This window comes from Odontesthes bonariensis, chromosome 3 (assembly GCF_027942865.1).
Source record: "Odontesthes bonariensis isolate fOdoBon6 chromosome 3, fOdoBon6.hap1, whole genome shotgun sequence".
Classification (NCBI taxonomy): Eukaryota; Metazoa; Chordata; class Actinopteri; order Atheriniformes; family Atherinopsidae; genus Odontesthes; species Odontesthes bonariensis.
This window is the reverse complement of record NC_134508.1, coordinates 23,633,407-23,655,295: the sequence shown is the minus strand read 5'-3', so window position 1 is coordinate 23,655,295 and position 21,889 is coordinate 23,633,407. Positions and strand designations below refer to the sequence as shown.

Here is a 21,889-nt window from a genome sequence, read left to right as displayed (position 1 = left end):
TGGTTTGAAGCTCCTTTTATATGACGGGATGGGAGCCTATCGCATGTTTACTACTGTATTTGGTCATGTCACCTGTTGTTATGTCTGTGCAGTAGTTCTTACCTCATCTGTGATTGTAATAAAAACATTAACCATTGTGGGTAATGTTTTTTTTGTGGTTAATGTTTATCATGTCTTTTGTGCCAGAAAAATAGAATATATAGAATGAATTATGAATTTTAATTTTTGCTTTTATAAATGTGAATCCTTAACCTGTGATTACTCGCACAGAATAAGAATGTTGCGGTGCCTGTATTGCTTTTTGTAATAATTTTGCACAGAAACTGACGGAGAAAACAGATATAAGTTGCTTTTGTATATTATTGTGTATGCAAAAGAGATCTGAGGCTGGTCTTTTCTTCTTCAGTACATTCAGTAGTTACAGACAGTCCAAAGGTGTGACTAATGCATCTTTTTTATGTTGTCTGGCACAACAGTAGCCCCTTGGTATCCTTCAATGGGGCTTTAAAAAGTCACTGATATAAAGTTTCAGAGTCCTAACAGGTCAGAAATGATTGAAAAATAAAATGAGTGCCAGTGAGCTTTAAAGAAAAGGAAGGATTGCCAAGGGATTACAGTGCCAACAGCTGTCCTTATTCTACTTCTTATGGGATCTGCAAGGGAGGCTGAGACAATGCCTACATGTCGAACAGCTGAGGGGAGAATTTCCACTCTTCCTCCTAAATGTTTTAAAAATAACACAATGATAACAGTTTTTTTGTCTTTACCAAAGTTCAACAGGTTTCTGTGGACATTGTTAGGGGCATTCATTAGAAAGCGGTTTACAGACGATGCTGTCATAGATGGCAGAACGAGGGACATTGCAAAGGCAGTTTACAAGTATGGGTAAAAAGCATTAGATAGTTTGCTTTGGAAAAGGGATCAGCTTACCACACACACTAGGAAGAAGAAATTCTAAAGTGGTTGCCCAGAAGATATAATGAGCTTCTGTCTTCATTGAAGATGTGTTACACGATGCCTGCACTGAAATCTTTTGTCTTATTTGGGCAAAACTCAAATATAGCTCCACGTGTGTTGATGCTCAAGTCGAATACCACATGCTCAAGGGGCTTATTGTGTTTTATGGCCTTTGATGTACGTCTGTCAGTTTCTTCATTTGTCAAAGAGCAACAACTGGGCTCTGTCTAATAAACAAAGGTAGGTACTGAGTAACATTCCAGTCTACTGGCTGGTCCCAAACAGCATGGATATATACTTATACTAACAGTAGCATCCATGTTTATTGTAAGTATTTTAAGCTTTCTTGATATATTTGTGAACTGCATTTATGATATTTGCAGCTATTGTATTAGAAACAGTGGGGAATTCTTTAGAATGGCATTGTTGTACCTTTTATACCTGTTCAGATTGTTCAGATTATACCTTGCTTCTTGTATAAAACACTGAGTCATCTTATATCAAATCATGATTTTTAAGTCACTTGTGTTTTAGGTTTGTAAAACTATGATTAGTTTGTTGGTCTCGGTAGCTTCGCACTTTACGACTCACAGTCCGCAGCACTCTCAAAAATGTGTTTGTCTTTTGAATAATTCCTTTATTAGTGCATCTGAACAACGCTCTGTCATCATTTGTGGTCAGCATCTAAAATGTGATATCTTTTTGTACTTTTTCAGTGCATGCTCAAATAAAGTTGGACTCAAATATGGCTTGAAAGACCACTGAGTACATCCTCCTTTATATCAAAGAATGCAAAAATGTTTTGCTTTTGGGAAAGTTTTTGTTTTGCTTGTTGAAATTTGATTTGAGTTTTCAATTTTGTCTCTACGTAATGTCTGTGTAGCTCCAGCTGTCTGCTACTCAGTTGTGATATTTATATATTTTGAAAGCTAATGCAGGAGAATCTTATTATCATCACCTCACTGAACGAATTATGTTTCAGAATTTTGAAAAGTATTGATTTTGATTGTGATGCTGACTTGATTTCTTTATTACCACTTTAAGAGTGGTTTGTTAGGCTGCTGTGAGTTTCTGTTGGTGCTAATGACTCTCACATAAATGTGTGTTAAGTGTATTTGGTGATGGGTCACTAGTATCTTATTAACACCAGAGGGAGCCTCATGTTGCTAAGGTGCAAACATGCTGCTTCTGTTACCAGCTTCTATATTACCATCATCATCCCCTGGTCCCTTGACATCAAACACCACATCACCAACTAAAAACATCTACTGGCATCAAATAGTAATTCTAAAGTAAGTATTCTAAAATAATTTATCATTTATAAAAAAAATGTTAATACAAATTCAGAATTATAAATGTTTGTGTGTTGATTTTTGTCTTTTCCATGTTGTCCTTTCTCAGGGTTATGGGAGCTTGTTTGGATGACCCAACCACGCTTTGGACAGAAAGCAGAATATTCTGGACAGTCCACAAAATATGGCGTGACACAGTTACAGACCTGGGTTCCGTTTCACAAAGCAGGTGCAACAAACTCTGAGTCTATTCCTGTTCCACACAAAGTATGATTAGTGTATGATGTGATTTGTGTTTAACGTATTATCGCATACATGTCAGGCTGCGGTTGCAGATGACTCAGTGTTTTATACAAGAAGCAACTCTATTTCACTGCCTCTGTTTAAACTCTCTTTATAGATTGTACAACCCTTATTCCATAAAAGTTGGGACGCTGTAAAATGTAAATAAAAATACAGAATGCAGGGATTTGCAAATCTGATCAACCAATATTTTATTCACAATGAAACATCAAAGAAAACATAGCAAATGTTAAAAAAATTCTATTTTACATTTACATTGTCCTCACAATTTTACTTTGAAAAACATTTTTCTGAAATTGCTTCAAAATTTGTTGAAAAAGTTTTTTTTTGCAGATTGCTGAATCTCTGCTAATCATTACTTCTGAGACTCTGCCTCTCTAAGGTGCTCTTTTTATACCCAGTAATGTTACTGACCTGCTGTAAATAAACCTACTCAGTTTCAGCACATTCCTCCAGCTGTTTCTTTTTTGTACCACTTATTTTTCCAGCATTTTGTTATTCCCGTCCCAACCTCTCTGAGACATTTTATACCCATCAAGTTCAAGATGAGCTAGAATTGCATTTATGAAGTTGTAAAATGTCTCACTTTCAACAGTGACATGCTTTCTATGTTCTGTTGTGAATAAAATTGAATAAAAATATTGGTTTATGAGATTTGTAAATCAGTCCATCCTTTTTTTATTTACAACTGAAAAGTTTTCAGTGCTGTTTGTTGATCCATTTTCTTTTTCCCTCATTTTCTTTATTTCAAGCTTGATTATGTAAAAACTACTGGGCTAAATTACATTAGATCTGGTGTAGACGTAAAACATGGACAGGGGAATAACCCTTTAAATTTAAACAGTTTTTAAATTGTGAGAAAGGACATTGGATTTATTCTTGACTTCAGTACGGTTCATAGTTAAGTGTAATTGAGGCTTCTCTAAATTTCTACAAATTTTTAGATTCTCTCACTTACTAAAAACATGGTCTGACATGAGACCAATATTAACATTTGCAGAGTTTGGTTAAAAGATTATGTGTCTTCCACTGTACTTTTTGGCACTGATGTAATGGACCCTATGCAGACCCATGAGTTTATATTAGTTAATTCACAGATGCAGTAATGATGGAACAGTAATGCCACTGCAGGGAATTTCAAAATGTTTAGAAAGCTCGGAAACTCATATGAGAAAGACTAAGAGACACATTTTTAAAAGATTAAAGTCGCCACCAAAGATAACTAATAAGTGTTGAACACCACTGCACATTGAAATCCTACATTTCCCATCATGCTCTGTGTTATATTTAGTGATACACTTCCTGATTGTCCTTTTGCTTTCAAACCACGCAACTGCTTCTTGTGACAAATTCTTGAAATTCTTGGAATTGCTTTCTTTCTAACTTTGAAAAGCTCCTGGAGGACTAAACCATGCTTTGTTATTTTTCTTTCTTCTCTCTGTGCACAGGAGGTGGAAAAAGAAGAAAAAGAAAGAAGAGCTGAGGGAGGCGTAACACCTGAAAATCAATACCAAATGACAACAACTTCAAGGCAGAGTTTAAGTGAGAGCAGCAGGTGAAACAGTAAACTTCTCAGAACAGTTTTTCCACAACTGATTTAAACAACTCGTACTCAAAAATTCTTCCAGGAAAATTGAGAAAATGCTCATCACCAAAAGGCAGGAAACTAGTACAAGCGGTTCTCAAAGAAATCTTCAAAATTAAATTTATTTGGAAGTTCTCCAGGATAAAAAAAGAAATGTCTTGGCAAGACAGCAAGTGAGAAGAGTGCACACAGCTGGATACTCATCTGCATAACATTCTGTACATAGACATCAACTTACCTGTAGACACAACAGAAATGACACAATCAAAAACCCTCCGATATATAAACTAAACCATGCCATTATTGAATATAAAATGTATGGAATATTGGAAAAATCAAATACAGCATAAATACGTGAAAATCAAATTAACAAAAAGTTAAAGGATAAACGTTAAACATAAACACTTAGACTAACTAATGAGTGCCAACTAACTACATGCATAAAATTAAACCTTACTTTATGTTTATATGTAAAGTGTCCGATGAATAATAAACTGGTGTATAAATAGATTTCTGGGAGCTTGCGATCTTTAAAGATAAAATTCAAACATTAAGATGGAAATTGTCTTAGAACAAAGTACACCTCACTTTAAAGGGATTTGTCTCTCAGTTGACTCCACAAACATGCGGGGAAATGTGCTGTGATGCAAGTTTATTGGGTTTAATCTGTTATTATCATTTCAAATGTGCATATTCATTATCGATTTTGCCACAGTTCCCCACTTCACAAACAATGGTTTCCTTTAGTCCTTTAGGTAGCACACTTACCTTGTCACTGACAGCTTTGCACAGTTGTATCTCTGCTCAAAAAAAGATCTAGAAAGCTAGGAATTTGAATCTGGCATTCCTGAGTTGCATTCACATCAGCAAAGAAACTTTAGGCACTAAAGTGCAAAAACAGACCTCGTATTTTAATTTCATTTGAAGACATCAAAATGGTATCTCCACACTTGGCTAAGTGTGCTGTGTTCAAATGTCATGAAAATGTCACAAGGCCACAAGCGTGCAGCAGCAGTCATGCAAACAGTTATAGATAGATAGATAGATAGATAGATAGATAGATAGATAGATAGATAGATAGATAGATAGATAGATAGATAGATAGATAGATAGATAGATAGATAGATAGATAGTTGGTAACAAATACATTTGTGTTGAATATTTAACTTACCTCCTAACTTCCTCTGTTGCCATTATAAAGGCAATACCTAATGGTTCTGTTTCCAGTTCATCTCAGGAAAACTGTGTCTTTCTTCTCCTCACTCAGTGTCAGCTCTTACTAATTTGATTTCCTTTCTCACACAGGTGGACACACACAAACAGAAACGTTTCAGTATGCTGCATGACATGTACACAGAGACGCCTTATTCATCACACACAGGGGAATATTTGCTCCACTGGAATTGAAAAACAATCTTGTCGCCCAGAAGTAGTCACTAGAAGCCAACAGGTGGTCCGTTATGTAAACAAGCTTAAATTTGTCTTCATTCAGCCAGATATTTGTAACTGTTTTAGCTCTGTTTTTATTTATGTAAATAATATCTTTCTAATAATTATACATTTATAAAAGTGTGTATCTCGTTTACAAAATAATGTGTATAGAAGACACTAACCATCATTTGCAAGTACAACACAATAAGGACCTTTCCACACAGCTTAATCCTTAAGAGTCTGCCCCCATGGGCGTGTCATGTTTTATTGGTTTCTCAGCAATTGAATCACGCACAGAAATAGCTTTGACATCAATTTACATAGTTTTTTTTGTCTTCAAGGCGTCTGTTGTGTATGCGGTGAGTTTTGAGATTTACCGAGCTTGTTATGAGCCCGCAAAGGTAGCTTGTACCGCCTTCACCCACATTTACATTACAGACTTCTAAGGGTTCAATTATGGTGCACAGCTTGTGGAAAGCCATCCAAGAACATCAACTCTACCTGAAAATTATGGTCTGAATAATTGGCTATTTAGAAACAAAAAGTTGTTCCTATTGCGCTATTTATGATTTCCAAGATTTTTCTCATTGAAAAAAGCAAAAGCTCATTAGCTCATCTGAACATTATCCTATGCTGCAGTTTTTTCTCTCTTTGAGAAAAAGAGGTATATGGTATATTATCAGTAAGTACTAAGAATCACCCAGGTCCTTATTCGGGTGTTGCACTATTGCAAATACTGACAGGATAAACATCTGTAGTATGAGAGGCTCAAAACACAAACAGTAAGCAGTGCTAACACCATGCACCTGTCAAACTCACTGAAGAACAGAGAAATACACAAAGCACCGAACTTGTAAAGACGTTTACTTACCACGATACAGAACCAAACTCAATTGGATGTGATGAGTTTATGACCTACTCACAATAATGATAGTCAATAATATGGAGCGTTAGCACCGGGAAATTCTTGGGATGTTCTTAGTAACAGGGTGCTGAAAAGCATCTCACATGTAATTAACAGAGGCATTCAATGCATGTGTCAACAGTTGCATTTGTAAGAGCTGAGGCATTTGTGATCTCGAAGCTATATTTGCTTTAAGTCCTAATAAGACTGTAAAGGAAGGCCAAACATATCAAATGTTATTTTTTGTTGCAACATAATCATACCCCAAGAGAATTCTTTCAAATCGTCTTAGGTGTCCTCTAAGTATAATGAACTCTAATGGATGCTTAAATTAGCCTCAGCTAAGCACTATGGCCAAGGCTCATGAGATGATTGAAACTATGACTTTGCCAAAGATTAGCTTGCAGATATGATCATTCCCTCTGCAGATGAAGAATATAATTTAGGCTATGTACACAAACACTCATTTAAGTAGTTTAAAAACAAAACAAACAAACAAAAAAATTCTAGTAGCTTTGACATGCAGTGCATTTGAATTAATGCTCATTTCTTTTATAAAAAAAAAAAAAAACCCAGACAAACAAATGAAAATCTTTGCACATTGTATTACATGTTAAGACAATAAAATGCACAGCACCCCCTCCTATTGTGGTTAGTTGCTGGTTAGTTTCTGGACATGGACCCGGGGTTTCATTTGATAACTGTTTTTGTGTTATACATATCTGGTATAACACAAAAACAGTTATCAAATGAAACCCCGGGTGGTGACATCACTTGTGATGATAAGATGGAAAAGCCTCCTGAGACCATATATCCAGGATAAGCTAAGTGACCTAAATAGGAGGGCTGGTCCTTTATGGAGGCTAGAGTTTTCAGTATAAAAGAAGTCCTCTCAGTGTCCTCAAAAGGTTTGGGCTGACAGGCTGCCAAGAAAGGTGAGTGTTCTATTGTACTGTATGATATGTTGTGACTAAGAAATAATTAGATTATCAAGAGCAGTTCCCAAGTATTATTTGCTCCAACATTCATGGTTAGTGATTTTTTTAAATAAATTTTATGCATCTGACATAACTCTGTTCTTCTAACTTTGCCATTTTAGTATCCACACAGCAGCTGCAACGCTGAGAAACACAAAAGGTAAAATACCAAATGTGGATCTAGTGTCAAAACCAAAAAAACTGCTTTGAATTCAGTTGCATTAACAAGCCATACAATTTCTTATTTCCTTGAAACTTTTTCCTTCAAAGTTTTTTTTTTTTTTTTTAAATAAGCTTTATGTTGCTTTTACTTACTATCTTTTACAGAGCAGCCATGAGTACAGACCAGGAGATGCAGGCTTTTGGGCCGGCGGCCATATACCTCCGGAAACCTGAAAAGGAGAGAATCGAGGCTCAGAACACTCCCTTTGATGCCAAAACAGCTTACTTTGTGTCAGAGCCTGCTGAGATGTATCTGAAAGGGAAACTAGTAAAGAAGGAGGGTGGCAAAGCCACAGTTGAAGTCAGTGGTGGAAAGGTATGTTGACATTTAATGGCATTTGATGTAATCTGCATTTAAAAGCAATGGCTACACGTTCAACCTCTGTTTGTGCAAATGTTTCCGTTTCTTCAGACGATCACTGTAAAGGATGATGAAATCTTCCCTATGAATCCTCCAAAGTATGACAAGATTGAGGACATGGCCATGATGACCCACCTCAGTGAGCCTGCTGTGCTGTATAACCTCAAAGAGCGCTATGCTGCATGGATGATCTACGTAAGACAATTTTAGCATTTTAGATTTTTTATGCACGGTTCAGACACACACCCTGATGGGGAGATCGCTCTCTAAAAGCAGCAGTATCCCACAGGAGGATACTACTCCTTACAAAAAACTGTTAAGGATCAGCTGGAGGAGTACGACAGAGTGCCCAAGGCGTCCTCTAAAATAACAAAGTTGATTGAGCATGTGGGCAGCTTGCTATAGCAAAAGCCTAATGTGCTGAGGCACAACTGTCAGGACCTGAACCATCTGCTGCCAGTGTCTTCAGTTCCAGGCGGCACCGGACACCCTCAGAAGTCCTGTGTTCATATTACAAGTTAGAGCCATACTTTATAGGTAGTAGTGGATCTTTGCATGACCCTATCACATCATGGTGAATTTTGGTACCAAGATGTTTGCACTGGCTCATGTAGTTTGATTAAATTACAATGTGGAGCAGCCACAGAAGGGACCTGTTGCTACACATTATGGTGTGTAGGAACATAGTCTTTTTCTTCTTTAAATAAAAGGCATACATGACTCCCCGCAAGTCATTTCAGGCAGACTGCTTCCTTTTTAGGTATATATATATATATATACGTATATATGTATGTATATGTATAAATATACATATGTATGTATATATATATGTGTGTGAGTGTGAGTGTGAGTGTGTGTGTGCGTGTGCGTGTGCGTGTGCGTGTGCGTGTGCGTGTGCGTGTGCGTGTGCGTGTCTATATAAACATACTTCTCCTTTTCATACAGACTTATTCTGGGTTGTTCTGCGCCACCGTGAACCCCTACAAGTGGCTCCCAGTGTATGACTCAGGGGTTGTTGCAGCGTACAGGGGAAAGAAGAGGATTGAAGCTCCACCCCACATCTTCTCCATCTCTGATAACGCCTATCAGTTCATGCTCCAAGGTATCAAGCACTCTGAAAGCTACTGTATGTCCTGAGAGTGACTGTATAAAAGGATTCAGCCTTTATAAATTACACAGTTTTGATAAATTCAATAATGTCACTGGTAAACCTACCATGCAATTATATAAATAAACATTTTTCTGTTGTTTCTACAGATCGTGAAAATCAGTCAATCCTGATTACGTAAGTCAACATTAAATAGATCTATTCTGGGCTGATATAGCTTATTAGTTCTGCATTGTATTATGTCTGACTTACACCATTATTTGTATGATTGTCTGCATTTGTAGTGGAGAATCTGGTGCAGGAAAGACTGTCAACACCAAACGTGTCATTCAGTACTTTGCGACAATCGCAGTGGCTGGAGGAAAGAAATCTGAGCAACCAGTTGCTGGAAAAATGAAGGTAGGAAATGGAAAGCACTGTACATTTTGCATGATACCCACTGTCTGATGATGTCAGCTGCAAAACACAAGTGAATATTGTCCTATAAATTCATTTAAGGGTTCGCTGGAGGATCAGATCATTGCAGCCAACCCACTGCTGGAGGCCTATGGCAATGCCAAGACTGTGAGGAATGACAACTCATCACGATTTGTAAGTTATTTAGATGAATTCCCCTCATTTGAAATTCTTACTTTTTTTTTTACTGAAAAGTTTCAATTGTCTTTCTGCTTCTACACAGGGTAAATTCATCAGAATTCACTTTGGGACAACTGGAAAGCTGGCTTCAGCTGATATTGAAACATGTAAGATTTTTTTGGTGAAACACATTTCTTTAGTTGTGCTTAAAGAGAGATTTTGCTTCAGCGCTTACGACTTAAATCCAAACAGATCTGCTGGAGAAGTCTCGTGTGACGTACCAGCTGTCTGCTGAGAGGAGCTACCACATCTTCTATCAGCTCGCAACAGGCCACAAACCTGAGCTAATAGGTTAGAAATGTTGACACACATTACATCACTTTTAGGGATACAAAGGAAAGGCTTGACCTGAGTCTGATACTGAATTACATTAAATATTTTTCAGAGGCCCTCCTCATATCCACTAACCCCTACGACTATCCCATGATAAGTCATGGGGAAATCACTGTCAAGAGTATCGATGACGTTGAAGAATTCATTGCCACTGATGTGAGTTAACAGGCTGAAAACATGAAAACTTAAAATGGATTAGATTACATTTAACGCAAAATACTGTAAGGATTCCTAAACCATAATCAAGATGTCTTCCTGGAGGAATTGATATCATAAAACAAGTGTTTGTTTGTAATGGTGGATCTTTCCTGAATAATTACATATAGTAGTTAACCTAAGTAGAACAATCTAATATTAATCTGTGTTTTTTCACAATTCATTCCTCAGACTGCCATCGACATCCTGGGTTTCACTGCAGAAGAAAAGATGGGCATATACAAGCTGACTGGAGCTGTGATGCATCATGGGAACATGAAGTTCAAGCAGAAACAGCGTGAAGAGCAGGCTGAGCCTGATGGCAATGAGGGTAAAAACTTCAAGCTTGAAATATTATGATGAAAATAAAAAAGATCGTCATGTAATTGTCCTTCCACAGTTGAGATTGATTGCATCGTAATGGGTAGGAGGTGAAAAAGTTGGAAAAGCTGGAGCAGGTTTAGATGAGAACAATGTCTGGTCTATTCAGTTCAATCTTTTTTTCACTGTGATTTGGATCCATATAAGCAGCACATGATAAAGTCAAGGATTTTGTAAGAGCACTTCAGGTTCTTTTATCATCAATCCCCTTTTCTTTAATCTTTTTTTCAACCAGAGGCTGATAAAATCGCCTACCTCTTGGGTCTGAACTCTGCTGATATGCTCAAAGCTTTGTGTTATCCAAGAGTCAAGGTTGGAAATGAGATGGTGGTTAAAAGTCAAACTGTACCACAGGTAATCAACAAAAATACATAGTTTAGCTTTTGAGAATAAATAGATTAATTAATACAAAAATAATGCGTATTGATTATGATCAAACATCTATTTTTTTTTTTTTAAATCTTCAGGTCAACAATTCTGTGAGTGCTCTCTGCAAGTCTATCTATGAGAAAATGTTCTTGTGGATGGTCATCAGAATCAATGAGATGCTGGATACCAAACAGCCAAGAAACTTTTTCATCGGTGTCCTGGACATTGCTGGATTTGAAATCTTTGATGTGAGTAAATTACAAATAGCGCTTTTTTTTTTTACCAGCACAATACACTCCTGACAGAGTATTTGTTTCAACAGTACAACAGCTTGGAACAGCTGTGTATCAACTTCACCAATGAAAAACTGCAACAGTTCTTCAACCATCACATGTTCGTCCTGGAGCAAGAAGAGTATAAGAAGGAGGGAATTGAATGGGAGTTCATTGACTTTGGCATGGACTTGGCTGCTTGCATTGAGCTTATTGAGAAGGTGAGCCACGTGCTCAAACATACTGACAAACACAGGAAACAATCTGATGAGTGGAAAGCTTTTGTTTTTAATCATCATTTCTTCATCACAGCCAATGGGCATCTTCTCCATCCTTGAAGAGGAGTGTATGTTCCCGAAGGCAACAGACATAACCTTCAAGAGCAAACTGTATGACCAGCATCTGGGGAAAACTGCCCCCTTCCAGAAGCCAAAACCTGCCAAGGGCAAGGCTGAGGCCCATTTCTCTCTGGTGCACTATGCTGGCACTGTTGACTACAATGTCACCGGCTGGCTGGACAAGAACAAAGACCCGCTGAATGACTCTGTGGTACAGCTCTACCAAAAGTCTTCAGTGAAGCTCCTGGCCTTACTCTATGCATCTCATGCCTCAGACGGTAATGTTTAATACAACTTGTAAAATAAAAGGAAAACTTTCAATTGACCTTTGCTACTGTATGTGTAGAGCAAGAAAAATTAAAGCTAGAGATGATTTATGTTAACAGTTTTAATTGTGCCCTTTCGAGTTTAAGTTGCAACATAGTTTAGGTTTAAAATCAAGGAGCAAAATTATTACAGTCGGATCAGCAACATCGAAGCCATTGTGCAAGGAAATGAATATTTGTCTGCCGACTTGTAAATGAAAGTGTCAATGCTTTTTACAGATGCTAAAGGTGGGAAGAAAGGTGGTGGCAAGAAGAAGGGTGGCTCCTTCCAGACAGTGTCAGCTCTCTTCAGGGTAATTCTCATCCTCCTGTTTAGATACTAAGATAAAGGACGGTGTGTAAACAGCACAGACATTACTCATCAAAGATGGTTTTACATCACAGCTTTCAAAAAGCAAAATTATCATATTACATGTGTGACTTAGTACCAAAGTTTTAAGACAGAATGCCTCGTAACTTGAACACACACTGCTGCAGATAAAGGTTATGGTTTACATAGTTTACATTATTATATGGTTTACATTACCTTTCATGAGTAATGCACATTCAGTCTAATGACACAGCAGACCCAGAAGAGAAAGATTATTTGTAAAAATGATTAATGAAAATAAAAATATTTAATTGAGGTAAAAAAAAAACAAAAAAAACAATTATAAGCTCAGACTGCCTGCCTCTATAAACATGAATACAAAGCTAATTTATAGGGCTCATTTTTAGTCTTAGTGGAGTGGGGTTATGTTTACGTGAAAGTTATGAAAAACTGCAGTGTAGTCAGGTCAGTTTCGCTATTTGGGAGAAAGCAGCTATGACGTATGTTTTGCTCTTTGATAGGAAAACCTGGGCAAGCTGATGACCAACTTGAGGAGCACTCACCCACATTTTGTGCGCTGTTTGATCCCCAATGAATCCAAAACACCAGGTCAGCCCCACCAAAAAAATCCTGTCTATCAGTAACACACTGTATGTACCATATTTTCACAGCACTTTGTTATTATTTTCCTAAAAAATCCTAATTCACTCACCTGTGTATTTGTTGCTGTTTAAGGTCTCATGGAGAACTTCCTGGTCATCCATCAGCTGAGGTGTAACGGTGTGCTGGAGGGTATCAGGATCTGCAGGAAAGGTTTCCCCAGCAGAATCCTCTACGGTGACTTCAAGCAGAGGTACAGTGACTATTTCTGTACCTTTAGTCCAAAAAATGTTGACTTTATCTGATTTAAGTCAATTCCTTCAGGTACAAAGTACTGAATGCAAGTGTCATCCCTGAGGGCCAGTTCATTGACAACAAGAAGGCCTCAGAGAAACTATTGGGATCCATCGACGTGGACCGCACTCAGTACAAGTTTGGCCACACTAAGGTAAACGAACAGACTTAATTACAATCTTAAAACAATTCAATTACCCATCACTTGAAATTGTAAAGAAATTGGTTAAGCTAAATGTTATTACATCTATGAAAAGGTGTTCTTCAAGGCTGGATTACTGGGTACACTTGAAGAGATGAGAGATGAGAAACTGGTTCAACTGGTCACAATAACTCAGGCTCTCTGCAGAGGATATGTGATGAGACGAGAATTTGTCAAGATGATGGCAAGAAGGTGGGTTGACTAGACCTGGACACTTACAGAGTGGCACTTGTAGGGAGATTTGCTATATTTTCACAATTGAAAGTGTAGTCTTTGGATGAATATTTAAAGAGGCTAAGTTAGAGTTGGGGGATTTATGGAGTTGTTTCAAAGTGGTTGTTCTTGGAAAATGTAAACAAGCTAAAGTACAGTACGTGTTATCATAATGGTTGAATTAAGTTTTTCTGACATCCTGCTGAAATCTAGAGTAGCATCTTTATCATGAATATTTAAATGGATGATAATACGTGAACAAAATCTGATATATCTTAATTATACTGAAGACTGGACGTAAAACAAAAGTTCATGTTTTATTAAGATAGATCCATTCCACATGCCACTGGTTCAACTACCAGATGGCAAGTTCTTTCTGAATGAGGGGTGAGAGCACTGGGCCTCCCAGAGACATGAGGCTGTTTCTTAAGTCACACTCACACAGTGAGTACCACTCAGTGGCATTAGTCCATTTCACATATGCCTTTTGAAGCTGGGACTAATGCGCATTGTGCCATGTGTGAAAGTACACAGGTGGAACGGGGGGGCAAAGTTGATCTGTCGTTAGTATTAGTAACAAATGCAAATTAATCCAACCTTATATGTGCTTTCACACATTAAGACAGCATAGTGGAACTCGTTACTCGAACCAGCGGTGTTGTTGTCACTCAGCTGATGTGGCGACGCCAGCGTGATGTGTGGAAGGACACAGCTATGCAGGGCTGAACCGACTCCAATTGGCATTTGAGATTTATGAGGAGGAACAGTGGCTGGTTAACGAAGAAGGCTTTTGACTGCCAATAAGGCACAATGCATGTGTGAAAGAGGCAACTGATTTGTTGTGCGGGCAACATTTTCAGCGAGAAATGTAACGTTCAAATCAAATTAGCTTTGGACATCAGCAGATGATCATCTCCTTAATCAAATCTTTACCGTGATCTCGTTTTTAATCAGAGGTTAGGTATGTAGGTAACTAGACAAGCTAGAAAATTTTTTTTTTCTTTTTTTTCTTCCAGGGAGTCAATTTACTCAATCCAGTACAACATCCGTGCATTCATGAATGTCAAAACTTGGCCATGGATGAAGCTGTACTTCAAGATTAAGCCACTGCTGAAGAGTGCGGAGACAGAGAAAGAGATGGCCCAAATGAAGGAGGACTTTGAAAGGACCAAAGAGGAGCTAGCAAAAGCTCTGGCTAAGAAAAAAGAGCTAGAGGAGAAGATGGTTACTCTCCTACAGGAGAAGAACGACTTACAGCTACAAATTCAGTCTGTACGTTTAAAAGCCAGGGGAAGAGCTTTTTAAGAGACTAGGTTTACCACATTACAGTTGACTATATTATTATTTCATTTTTGTGTCTGCAAATCTAGGAGGGTGAAACCCTGGTTGATGCTGAGGAAAGGTGTGAGGGGCTCATCAAAGCAAAGATCCAGCTTGAAGCTAAAGTCAAAGAGACCACAGAGAGGCTGGAGGATGAGGAGGAAATCAATGCTGAGCTGACTGCGAAGAAGAGGAAGCTGGAGGATGAGTGCTCTGAGTTAAAGAAGGACATTGATGACTTGGAGCTCACCCTGGCCAAAGTGGAAAAGGAGAAACATGCCACTGAGAATAAGGTTTGTCTCTGATTTCAGTTTGATAAAGTGGGCCAACAAGAAAATACTTGATCAAATCAAATCAAATATTGAATGCATTCATATGCCAATCTAGGTTAAAAACCTGGTCGAGGAAATGTCTTCTCAAGATGAGACCATTGCCAAGTTGACCAAAGAGAAAAAAGCCCTCCAAGAGGCCCATCAGCAGGTCCTTGATGATCTGCAGGCAGAGGAAGACAAAGTCAACACTCTGACGAAGGCCAAGGCCAAGCTGGAGCAGCAAGTGGACGATGTGAGTAACTGTGTGTTCATTTGATTCTGCGAGTATTCCTTACATTTCACTTTTACTTATTACAATTTAATGTGCGCCAGCTTGAAGGCTCATTGGAGCAAGAAAAGAAGCTCCGTATGGATCTTGACCGAGCTAAAAGAAAGCTTGAGGGGGACCTGAAGCTGACCCAGGAAAGCCTAATGGATCTGGAAAATGACAAGCAGCAGTCTGACGAGAAAATCAAGAAGTGTGTGAATATGAAACCCTAATTTTAATTTCACAATTCTCAGAACATTTGTGTTTAAGTTGAAGGTTGCTGGAGATCACCTAATTTCTACTTAAGTTTCCTGGATTTCTGACAAACTGCACACAACTGCAGAGTGTTCATCTAACACCTTTTTGTTTTTGACATGAAAGGAGGGACTTTGAGATAAGCCAGCTACTCAGCAAGATAGAAGATGAACAAACTGTTGGCATTCAGATTAATAAGAAAATAAAGGAACTGCAGGTAATGTGTAAAAAGATTTTTGTCGACTCTTAAAGATATATGTTTACATTTGATATATGTTTCAAATGAATATGGAAGGTGTATGGATGCCATGCACTTGCTTTAAAAAAAGTGTGGGTTATTCTCTGTATTGATAAGTCAAGTCCTCTTCTCTATGATATAAAGATAATCTTTTGATAATAAAGTACAATAATACATATATATTTGATTTTTACAGAGTCAAAAAGCCAGACATACTCTTACTCAGTGGGATGCATTTGTACACATAACATGTTACATTTAAATATGACTTAATGTTGTTGCAACTCAGGCTCGTATTGAGGAGCTGGAGGAAGAGATTGAGGCTGAGCGAACTGCTCGGGCCAAGGTGGAGAAGCAGAGGTCTGATCTCTCCAGGGAGCTTGAGGAGATCAGCGAGAGGCTTGAAGAAGCTGGTGGAGCGACATCTGTTCAGATCGAGATGAACAAGAAGCGTGACGCTGAGTTTCAGAAACTGCGTCGTGATCTCGAAGAGTCGACCCTGCAGCATGAGGCTACATCCGCAGCTCTCCGTAAGAAGCAGGCCGACACCGTGGCAGAGCTGGGAGAGCAGATCGACAACCTTCAGAGAGTCAAACAGAAGCTGGAGAAAGAGAAAAGTGAATACAAGATGGAGATAGATGACCTCAGCAGCAATATGGAGTCTGTTGCCAAGTCAAAAGTAAAATTAACTTTTGTTTTTTACTATCGAAAAACAAGGAAGAGTGTTTTATTACGGCCAGAATTAAAACAACCTTGTGTACATCACACTGATTTCTGTCTTTTCGGTAGGTTAACATGGAGAAAATGTGCCGTTCTCTTGAGGATCAAGTAAGTGAACTCAAGACCAAGAATGACGAGTATGTGCGTCAGCTGAATGACATCAATGTTCAAAGAGCTAGACTGAACTCTGAAAATGGTGAGTGACATGCAAATCTAGGGAAACACTTTGATTCAATTTATAACTTTTAAATATTTAACAAGTCATTTTCCTTTATTCTTCTCAGGAGAAATAAGCCGCCAATTGGAGGAAAAGGAGTCTCTTGTTTCTCAGCTTACAAGAGGAAAACAGGCCTATATGCATCAGATTGAGGAGCTCAAAAGACACCTTGAAGAAGAAGTAAAGGTACTGAATTAGTCTCTAGTTTATGGTAACACATACTCATTTGCATTAGCTTATGATATACACTGTGAAAATTTGTATTTATTTCTTTTTCTTTTTTCACATTAGGCCAAGAACGCCCTGGCTCATGCTGTTCAGTCGGCTCGTCATGACTGTGATCTGCTCAGAGAGCAGTATGAGGAGGAGCAGGAGGCCAAAGCCGAGCTGCAGCGTGGAATGTCCAAGGCCAACAGCGAGGTGGCTCAGTGGAGAACCAAATATGAGACTGATGCCATTCAGCGCACAGAGGAACTGGAGGAGTCCAAGTAAGGATTCAGTTTTAATTTTGTACATTTGAGTTGAAGTTGCACCATACTTGAAGTTTAAAATGAAATACTCTTTAAAAAAGGAAAAAGCTCGCCCAGCGTCTTCAGGATGCAGAGGAATCCATCGAGGCTGTGAACGCAAAATGTGCCTCTCTGGAGAAGACTAAACAGAGACTGCAGAGTGAAGTGGAGGACCTGATGATCGACGTGGAGAGAGCAAACGCTCTGGCTGCTAACCTTGACAAGAAGCAGAGGAACTTTGACAAGGTTAGATATTTTCATTGTGCACAGTTTTCTCTAACTTGAGGTGTCAGACAGCACTTATTCATTTCTTATATGTCCAGGTTCTTGCTGAGTGGAAGCAGAAATATGAGGAGAGCCAGGCAGAGCTGGAGGGAGCCCAGAAGGAGTCTCGTGCCTTGAACACAGAGATGTTTAAAATAAAAAACTCCTATGAGGAAGCCCTGGACCACCTGGAGACCCTGAAGAGGGAGAACAAGAACCTCCAACGTAAGACAAAAAAATCCTGCATGTGATTGTTGACAAGGTCAAATGTATACGATATTAAAGTTTGTTGATGTAGAAATGCTAATGTCTTATGTACATTTTGTGTTTTGGTGTCTCAACAGAGGAAATCACTGATTTGACTGAACAAATTGGAGAAAATGGAAAAACTATTCATGAACTGGAAAAGGGGAAGAAGGCAGCAGAAACTGAGAAAGTAGAAATCCAAACAGCCCTAGAGGAGGCTGAGGTATTTAACGGAGACGTTTGCAAAGAGCAGTACTGCATAACTGAATACTTCATAGCTTTTAATTCATACCTTTCATTTGCAGGCTACTCTGGAGCACGAAGAGTCAAAAATTATCCGTGTCCAGCTGGAGCTCACCCAGGTGAAAAATGAAATTGACAGAAAAATCGCAGAGAAGGATGAGGAGATTGATCAGATCAAAAGAAACAGCCAGAGAGTAATTGAGACCATGCAGTCCACTCTGGATGCTGAGGTCAGGAGCAGGAATGATGCCCTGAGAATCAAGAAGAAGATGGAGGGAGACCTCAACGAGATGGAGATTCAGCTGAGCCACGCCAACCGCCAGGCAGCAGAAGCCCAGAAACAGCTGAGAAACGTGCAGGCACACTTTAAGGTCTGATAATCATATGCATAAACACATGCATATGTAGGAAATACTGTTAAATGGCTTGATTATGAATATGACCTAACATGAAAATACTCTTTTATTTTTTTCTCCACTGCAGGATGCCCAGCTGCACCTTGATGAGGCTCTGAGAGGTCAGGCAGACTTGAAGGAGCAGGTTGCACTGGTGGAGCGCAGGAACAACCTGTTGGTGGCAGAGATCGAGGAGCTGAGAGTCGCACTGGAGCAGACGGAGAGAAGCCGCAAAGTGGCTGAACAGGAGCTGGTTGATGCCAGCGAGCGTGTTGGACTGCTGCACTCTCAGGTATTCGTAACGGCTAAGACACAAGTAAAGCACATGTAGCACAAACATTTGAAACCTCACCGCATTTAATTGTTTCTTCAGAACACAAATCTCATGAACACAAAGAAGAAGTTGGAAGCTGACCTTGTCCAGATCCAAGGTGAGGTGGAAGATGCCATCCAGGAAGCAAGAAATGCTGAGGAGAAGGCCAAGAAGGCCATCACTGATGTGAGCTTTATTCACGTATTTAAGTATCCTCCTGTTTACACAGTGGTATGTCTTTCAGAAACATTCCAGTCTTTTCTTTGGAGCAGCCTGCACTGTCCTGACTTTAATTTGAACAGGAGCAGTGTGTAGGCTTGAATAACATCTAGTGGTAAGGTTGCAGATTTCAACCAGTTGAATTCCCTACACCTCACCCTTCCCTTCCAAGCCCCAGTGTGAAAGGTGCACTGGTGTTTAGTTAATCCACTCCTGGGTACTGTTAAAACATTGTGCAAAATCTTAGACTTTAAGAAGAGGACACTGTATGTATTCTAACTCTTTAAATCCATAGAGAAAACATGACTGTAGATCTTATTATGCATTTCTGCAAAAGATCCCCTAATTTTAAACACATCAACCTAAAGGACTGCTCAGTGACATCACTTGTGACAGATTTGCTAAGAATAAAGTAGAAAGAACCTTTGCAATGTGAAAATATCTCAGGCATTAAGTGAATCATACTCATGCAAAATAGTAAACTGAATGCATTTTACTGTAATGACACTAACATAATGTATTATTATTATTCTAGTGTATTCTGTTGTAATATATTCTGCTGTAAAGCACTTTGGTACATCGTAAGGATTGTCCGTAAAGGGCTGTATGAATGAAGTACATTTACATTTACATAACGAGACTAACATGTAAAAAAAGTAGATTTGATGCAAAAACCTTTTTCGCATTTAAACTAAACGATAGCTATCTGTTGATTTCCCAAGACATGAAATATTTACAAATCATGACAACATTTATGGATATTGTTATCCCACCATAACTTAAAGTGAATGCTTTTTGTCTTGTATGCACAGTTAAACCCATTCCCTTTGCAATCCGGACTTTTGGTTGACATAAGGGTTGTGTTAAAGGGAGCCTCATTGATCATTGGCTTCATGTGCAGGCTGCAATGATGGCAGAGGAGCTGAAGAAAGAGCAGGACACCAGTGCTCATTTGGAGAGGATGAAGAAGAACCTGGAGGTGACAGTGAAGGACTTGCAGCATCGTCTGGACGAGGCTGAGAACCTGGCTTTGAAGGGTGGCAAGAAGCAGCTGCAGAAACTGGAGGCTAGGGTATGTTTCCTATCTTTTTTTCTTTTTTCATTTTATTTTATTTTGTTTTGTTTTTAATTGAAGATTTTCAAATCTACTTTGAATACATGGTGCAGACCTTGCAGCCCTTTTTTTATACATACCTGCTGAGGAATCATATGGCTTCTCTGCAAAACCTCTAATTAACCTGTGGACCTGTTTTTGGGAAGGTTCGCGAGCTGGAGTCTGAGGTCGACGCTGAGCAGAAACGTGGAGCTGAAGCTGTGAAAGGTGTACGCAAATATGAACGCAGAGTGAAGGAGCTGACTTATCAGGTGTGGTGAAACAAAACTTTTTTTTATTTTGTATATATGAACAAACCTAAAGCAAGCAAGCAACTGATGATCGTTGTCTCATAATGCTCTGTGAGGAAGTTACAGTATATAATTATTGCTGCTAACCACACACTACCTGCAGAATTTATTTGATACCCCTAGAGGGCATGAATCACCATCATTTGTCTGTGGTTCCAACAAGACATAAGAGGACACCATAAGTAAAAATAGACACTCTGGATGCAATTGTTGATACGTGCTGTTACGTATCTATGTCAGTATGCTACTTTTGTGACATTTGTCAGGGTGTCACACAGATTTTCACTTGGAAAAATTTGGAAGGAAGAGGAACTCTTTCAGGTACTGTGATTGACAGATGACAATGTTTGTGCTGCTCTGATGGATTCCCTTGTGCTGGTGACAGTATGCAGATTTGTCTGCTCTCCACGCATTTGTTCACCTCTTAAGCATTTGCAGCCCTTCGGTTGTTGTTTCTCTTCTTGATCTTACTGAAATATAATTATTGTATAAGATGAATGGGAGGGTTTTGTGCTCCGAAGCACTTCCGGCACTTAAAACAAACTTTATTGTGTACCACCTCTAGACTGAGGAGGACAAGAAGAATGTCAGCCGCCTTCAAGATCTGGTTGACAAGCTGCAGCTGAAAGTGAAATCCTACAAGAGGCAGTCTGAAGAAGCTGTGAGTGTGAAATATTCAACACATGTGACACTGATAGGCGTTACACCAGTAACAGCTTCACTAAAGCGTGTTCACACCAGTGGACTGACAGCACGATGAACGCTGATTTAGTCACTCATACAACAGGAGAGACAGTTGAGAAATCACTGCTTAAACTTTGCACTTTCCAGGAGGAGCAGGCCAACACTCATCTGTGCAGGTACAGGAAGGTTCAGCATGAGCTTGAGGAGGCTCAGGAGCGCGCTGACATCGCGGAGTCACAGGTCAACAAGCTGCGAGCCAAGAGCCGTGAATTCGCCAGAGTATGATCGTTTTCATTTTCATTCCAGTCATTTTTGCTTACGTTATACATCATGATAATGATGGTAATGTACAAACAGTGTTTATCTTTCTTCATAATACTTTGATAATGCCCTCAACCACTAATATCTGTCTCTTTTGTGTTGATTTTTAAGGGAAAGGAGGCTGAAGAATGAGCATCAGTCTGTATGAGATGCATTACAAGAAATCATACAATATGACCTTTTTGTCTGATGTGTCACGCGTGTAACAAGCAATAAAAAAGCAGGCAACTGAATGTACTTTTTACTGTTTCACATGATTCTGACTTGATCACACACGTGTTACAAGCCTCCACGTTAAGTTGTCAAGTGGCGAGGTTAGTCGTCAGAAAATTTGACACAATTTTTACACAAAT

The 21,889-nt window shown here is 38.9% G+C and overlaps 1 protein-coding gene across 5 annotated transcripts; it reads left to right on the top strand.

Annotated features, from left to right (window-relative positions):
• The first annotated feature begins 1,131 nt into the window (after positions 1 to 1,131).
• LOC142377226 (myosin heavy chain, fast skeletal muscle-like) lies at positions 1,132 to 21,769 on the top strand. 5 transcript variants are annotated; one of them, XM_075461135.1, is made up of 43 exons: positions 2,156 to 2,249; positions 2,359 to 2,478; positions 4,001 to 4,094; positions 7,572 to 7,609; positions 7,777 to 7,987; positions 8,084 to 8,227; positions 8,978 to 9,134; positions 9,290 to 9,317; positions 9,425 to 9,539; positions 9,639 to 9,731; positions 9,820 to 9,883; positions 9,969 to 10,067; positions 10,162 to 10,265; positions 10,497 to 10,635; positions 10,921 to 11,039; positions 11,153 to 11,302; positions 11,377 to 11,547; positions 11,639 to 11,942; positions 12,210 to 12,283; positions 12,822 to 12,909; positions 13,036 to 13,153; positions 13,225 to 13,348; positions 13,452 to 13,588; positions 14,626 to 14,881; positions 14,980 to 15,222; positions 15,317 to 15,493; positions 15,574 to 15,719; positions 15,890 to 15,980; positions 16,291 to 16,680; positions 16,791 to 16,917; positions 17,006 to 17,124; positions 17,230 to 17,426; positions 17,510 to 17,693; positions 17,771 to 17,936; positions 18,056 to 18,180; positions 18,263 to 18,571; positions 18,684 to 18,887; positions 18,969 to 19,094; positions 20,029 to 20,199; positions 20,388 to 20,492; positions 21,097 to 21,192; positions 21,363 to 21,494; positions 21,648 to 21,769. In XM_075461135.1, the coding sequence occupies exons 5-43, from the start codon at positions 7,784 to 7,786 to the stop codon at positions 21,666 to 21,668; spliced, it is 5,817 nt and encodes a 1,938-aa protein (XP_075317250.1). In that variant the 5' UTR covers positions 2,156 to 2,249; positions 2,359 to 2,478; positions 4,001 to 4,094; positions 7,572 to 7,609; positions 7,777 to 7,783; the 3' UTR covers positions 21,669 to 21,769. The 5 variants fall into 5 exon arrangements, with proteins under 5 accessions (XP_075317249.1, XP_075317248.1, XP_075317250.1 ...); XM_075461132.1 differs by having other exon boundaries at positions 4,001 to 4,107; XM_075461134.1 differs by lacking the exons at positions 2,156 to 2,249; positions 2,359 to 2,478 and adding an exon at positions 1,132 to 1,197 and having other exon boundaries at positions 4,001 to 4,107.
• Positions 21,770 to 21,889: the final 120 nt, after the last annotated feature.

Coding starts and splice junctions, on each gene's coding strand:
- LOC142377226 (XM_075461134.1), top strand. CDS start 7,784: ATGAGTACAGACCAGGAGATGCAGGCTTTTGGGCCGGCGGCCATATAC. Junction 17,937..18,055: donor GGAGAACAAGAACCTCCAAC/GTAAGACAAAAA, acceptor GTGTCTCAACAG/AGGAAATCACTGATTTGACT. Junction 18,888..18,968: donor TTGGACTGCTGCACTCTCAG/GTATTCGTAACG, acceptor TTGTTTCTTCAG/AACACAAATCTCATGAACAC.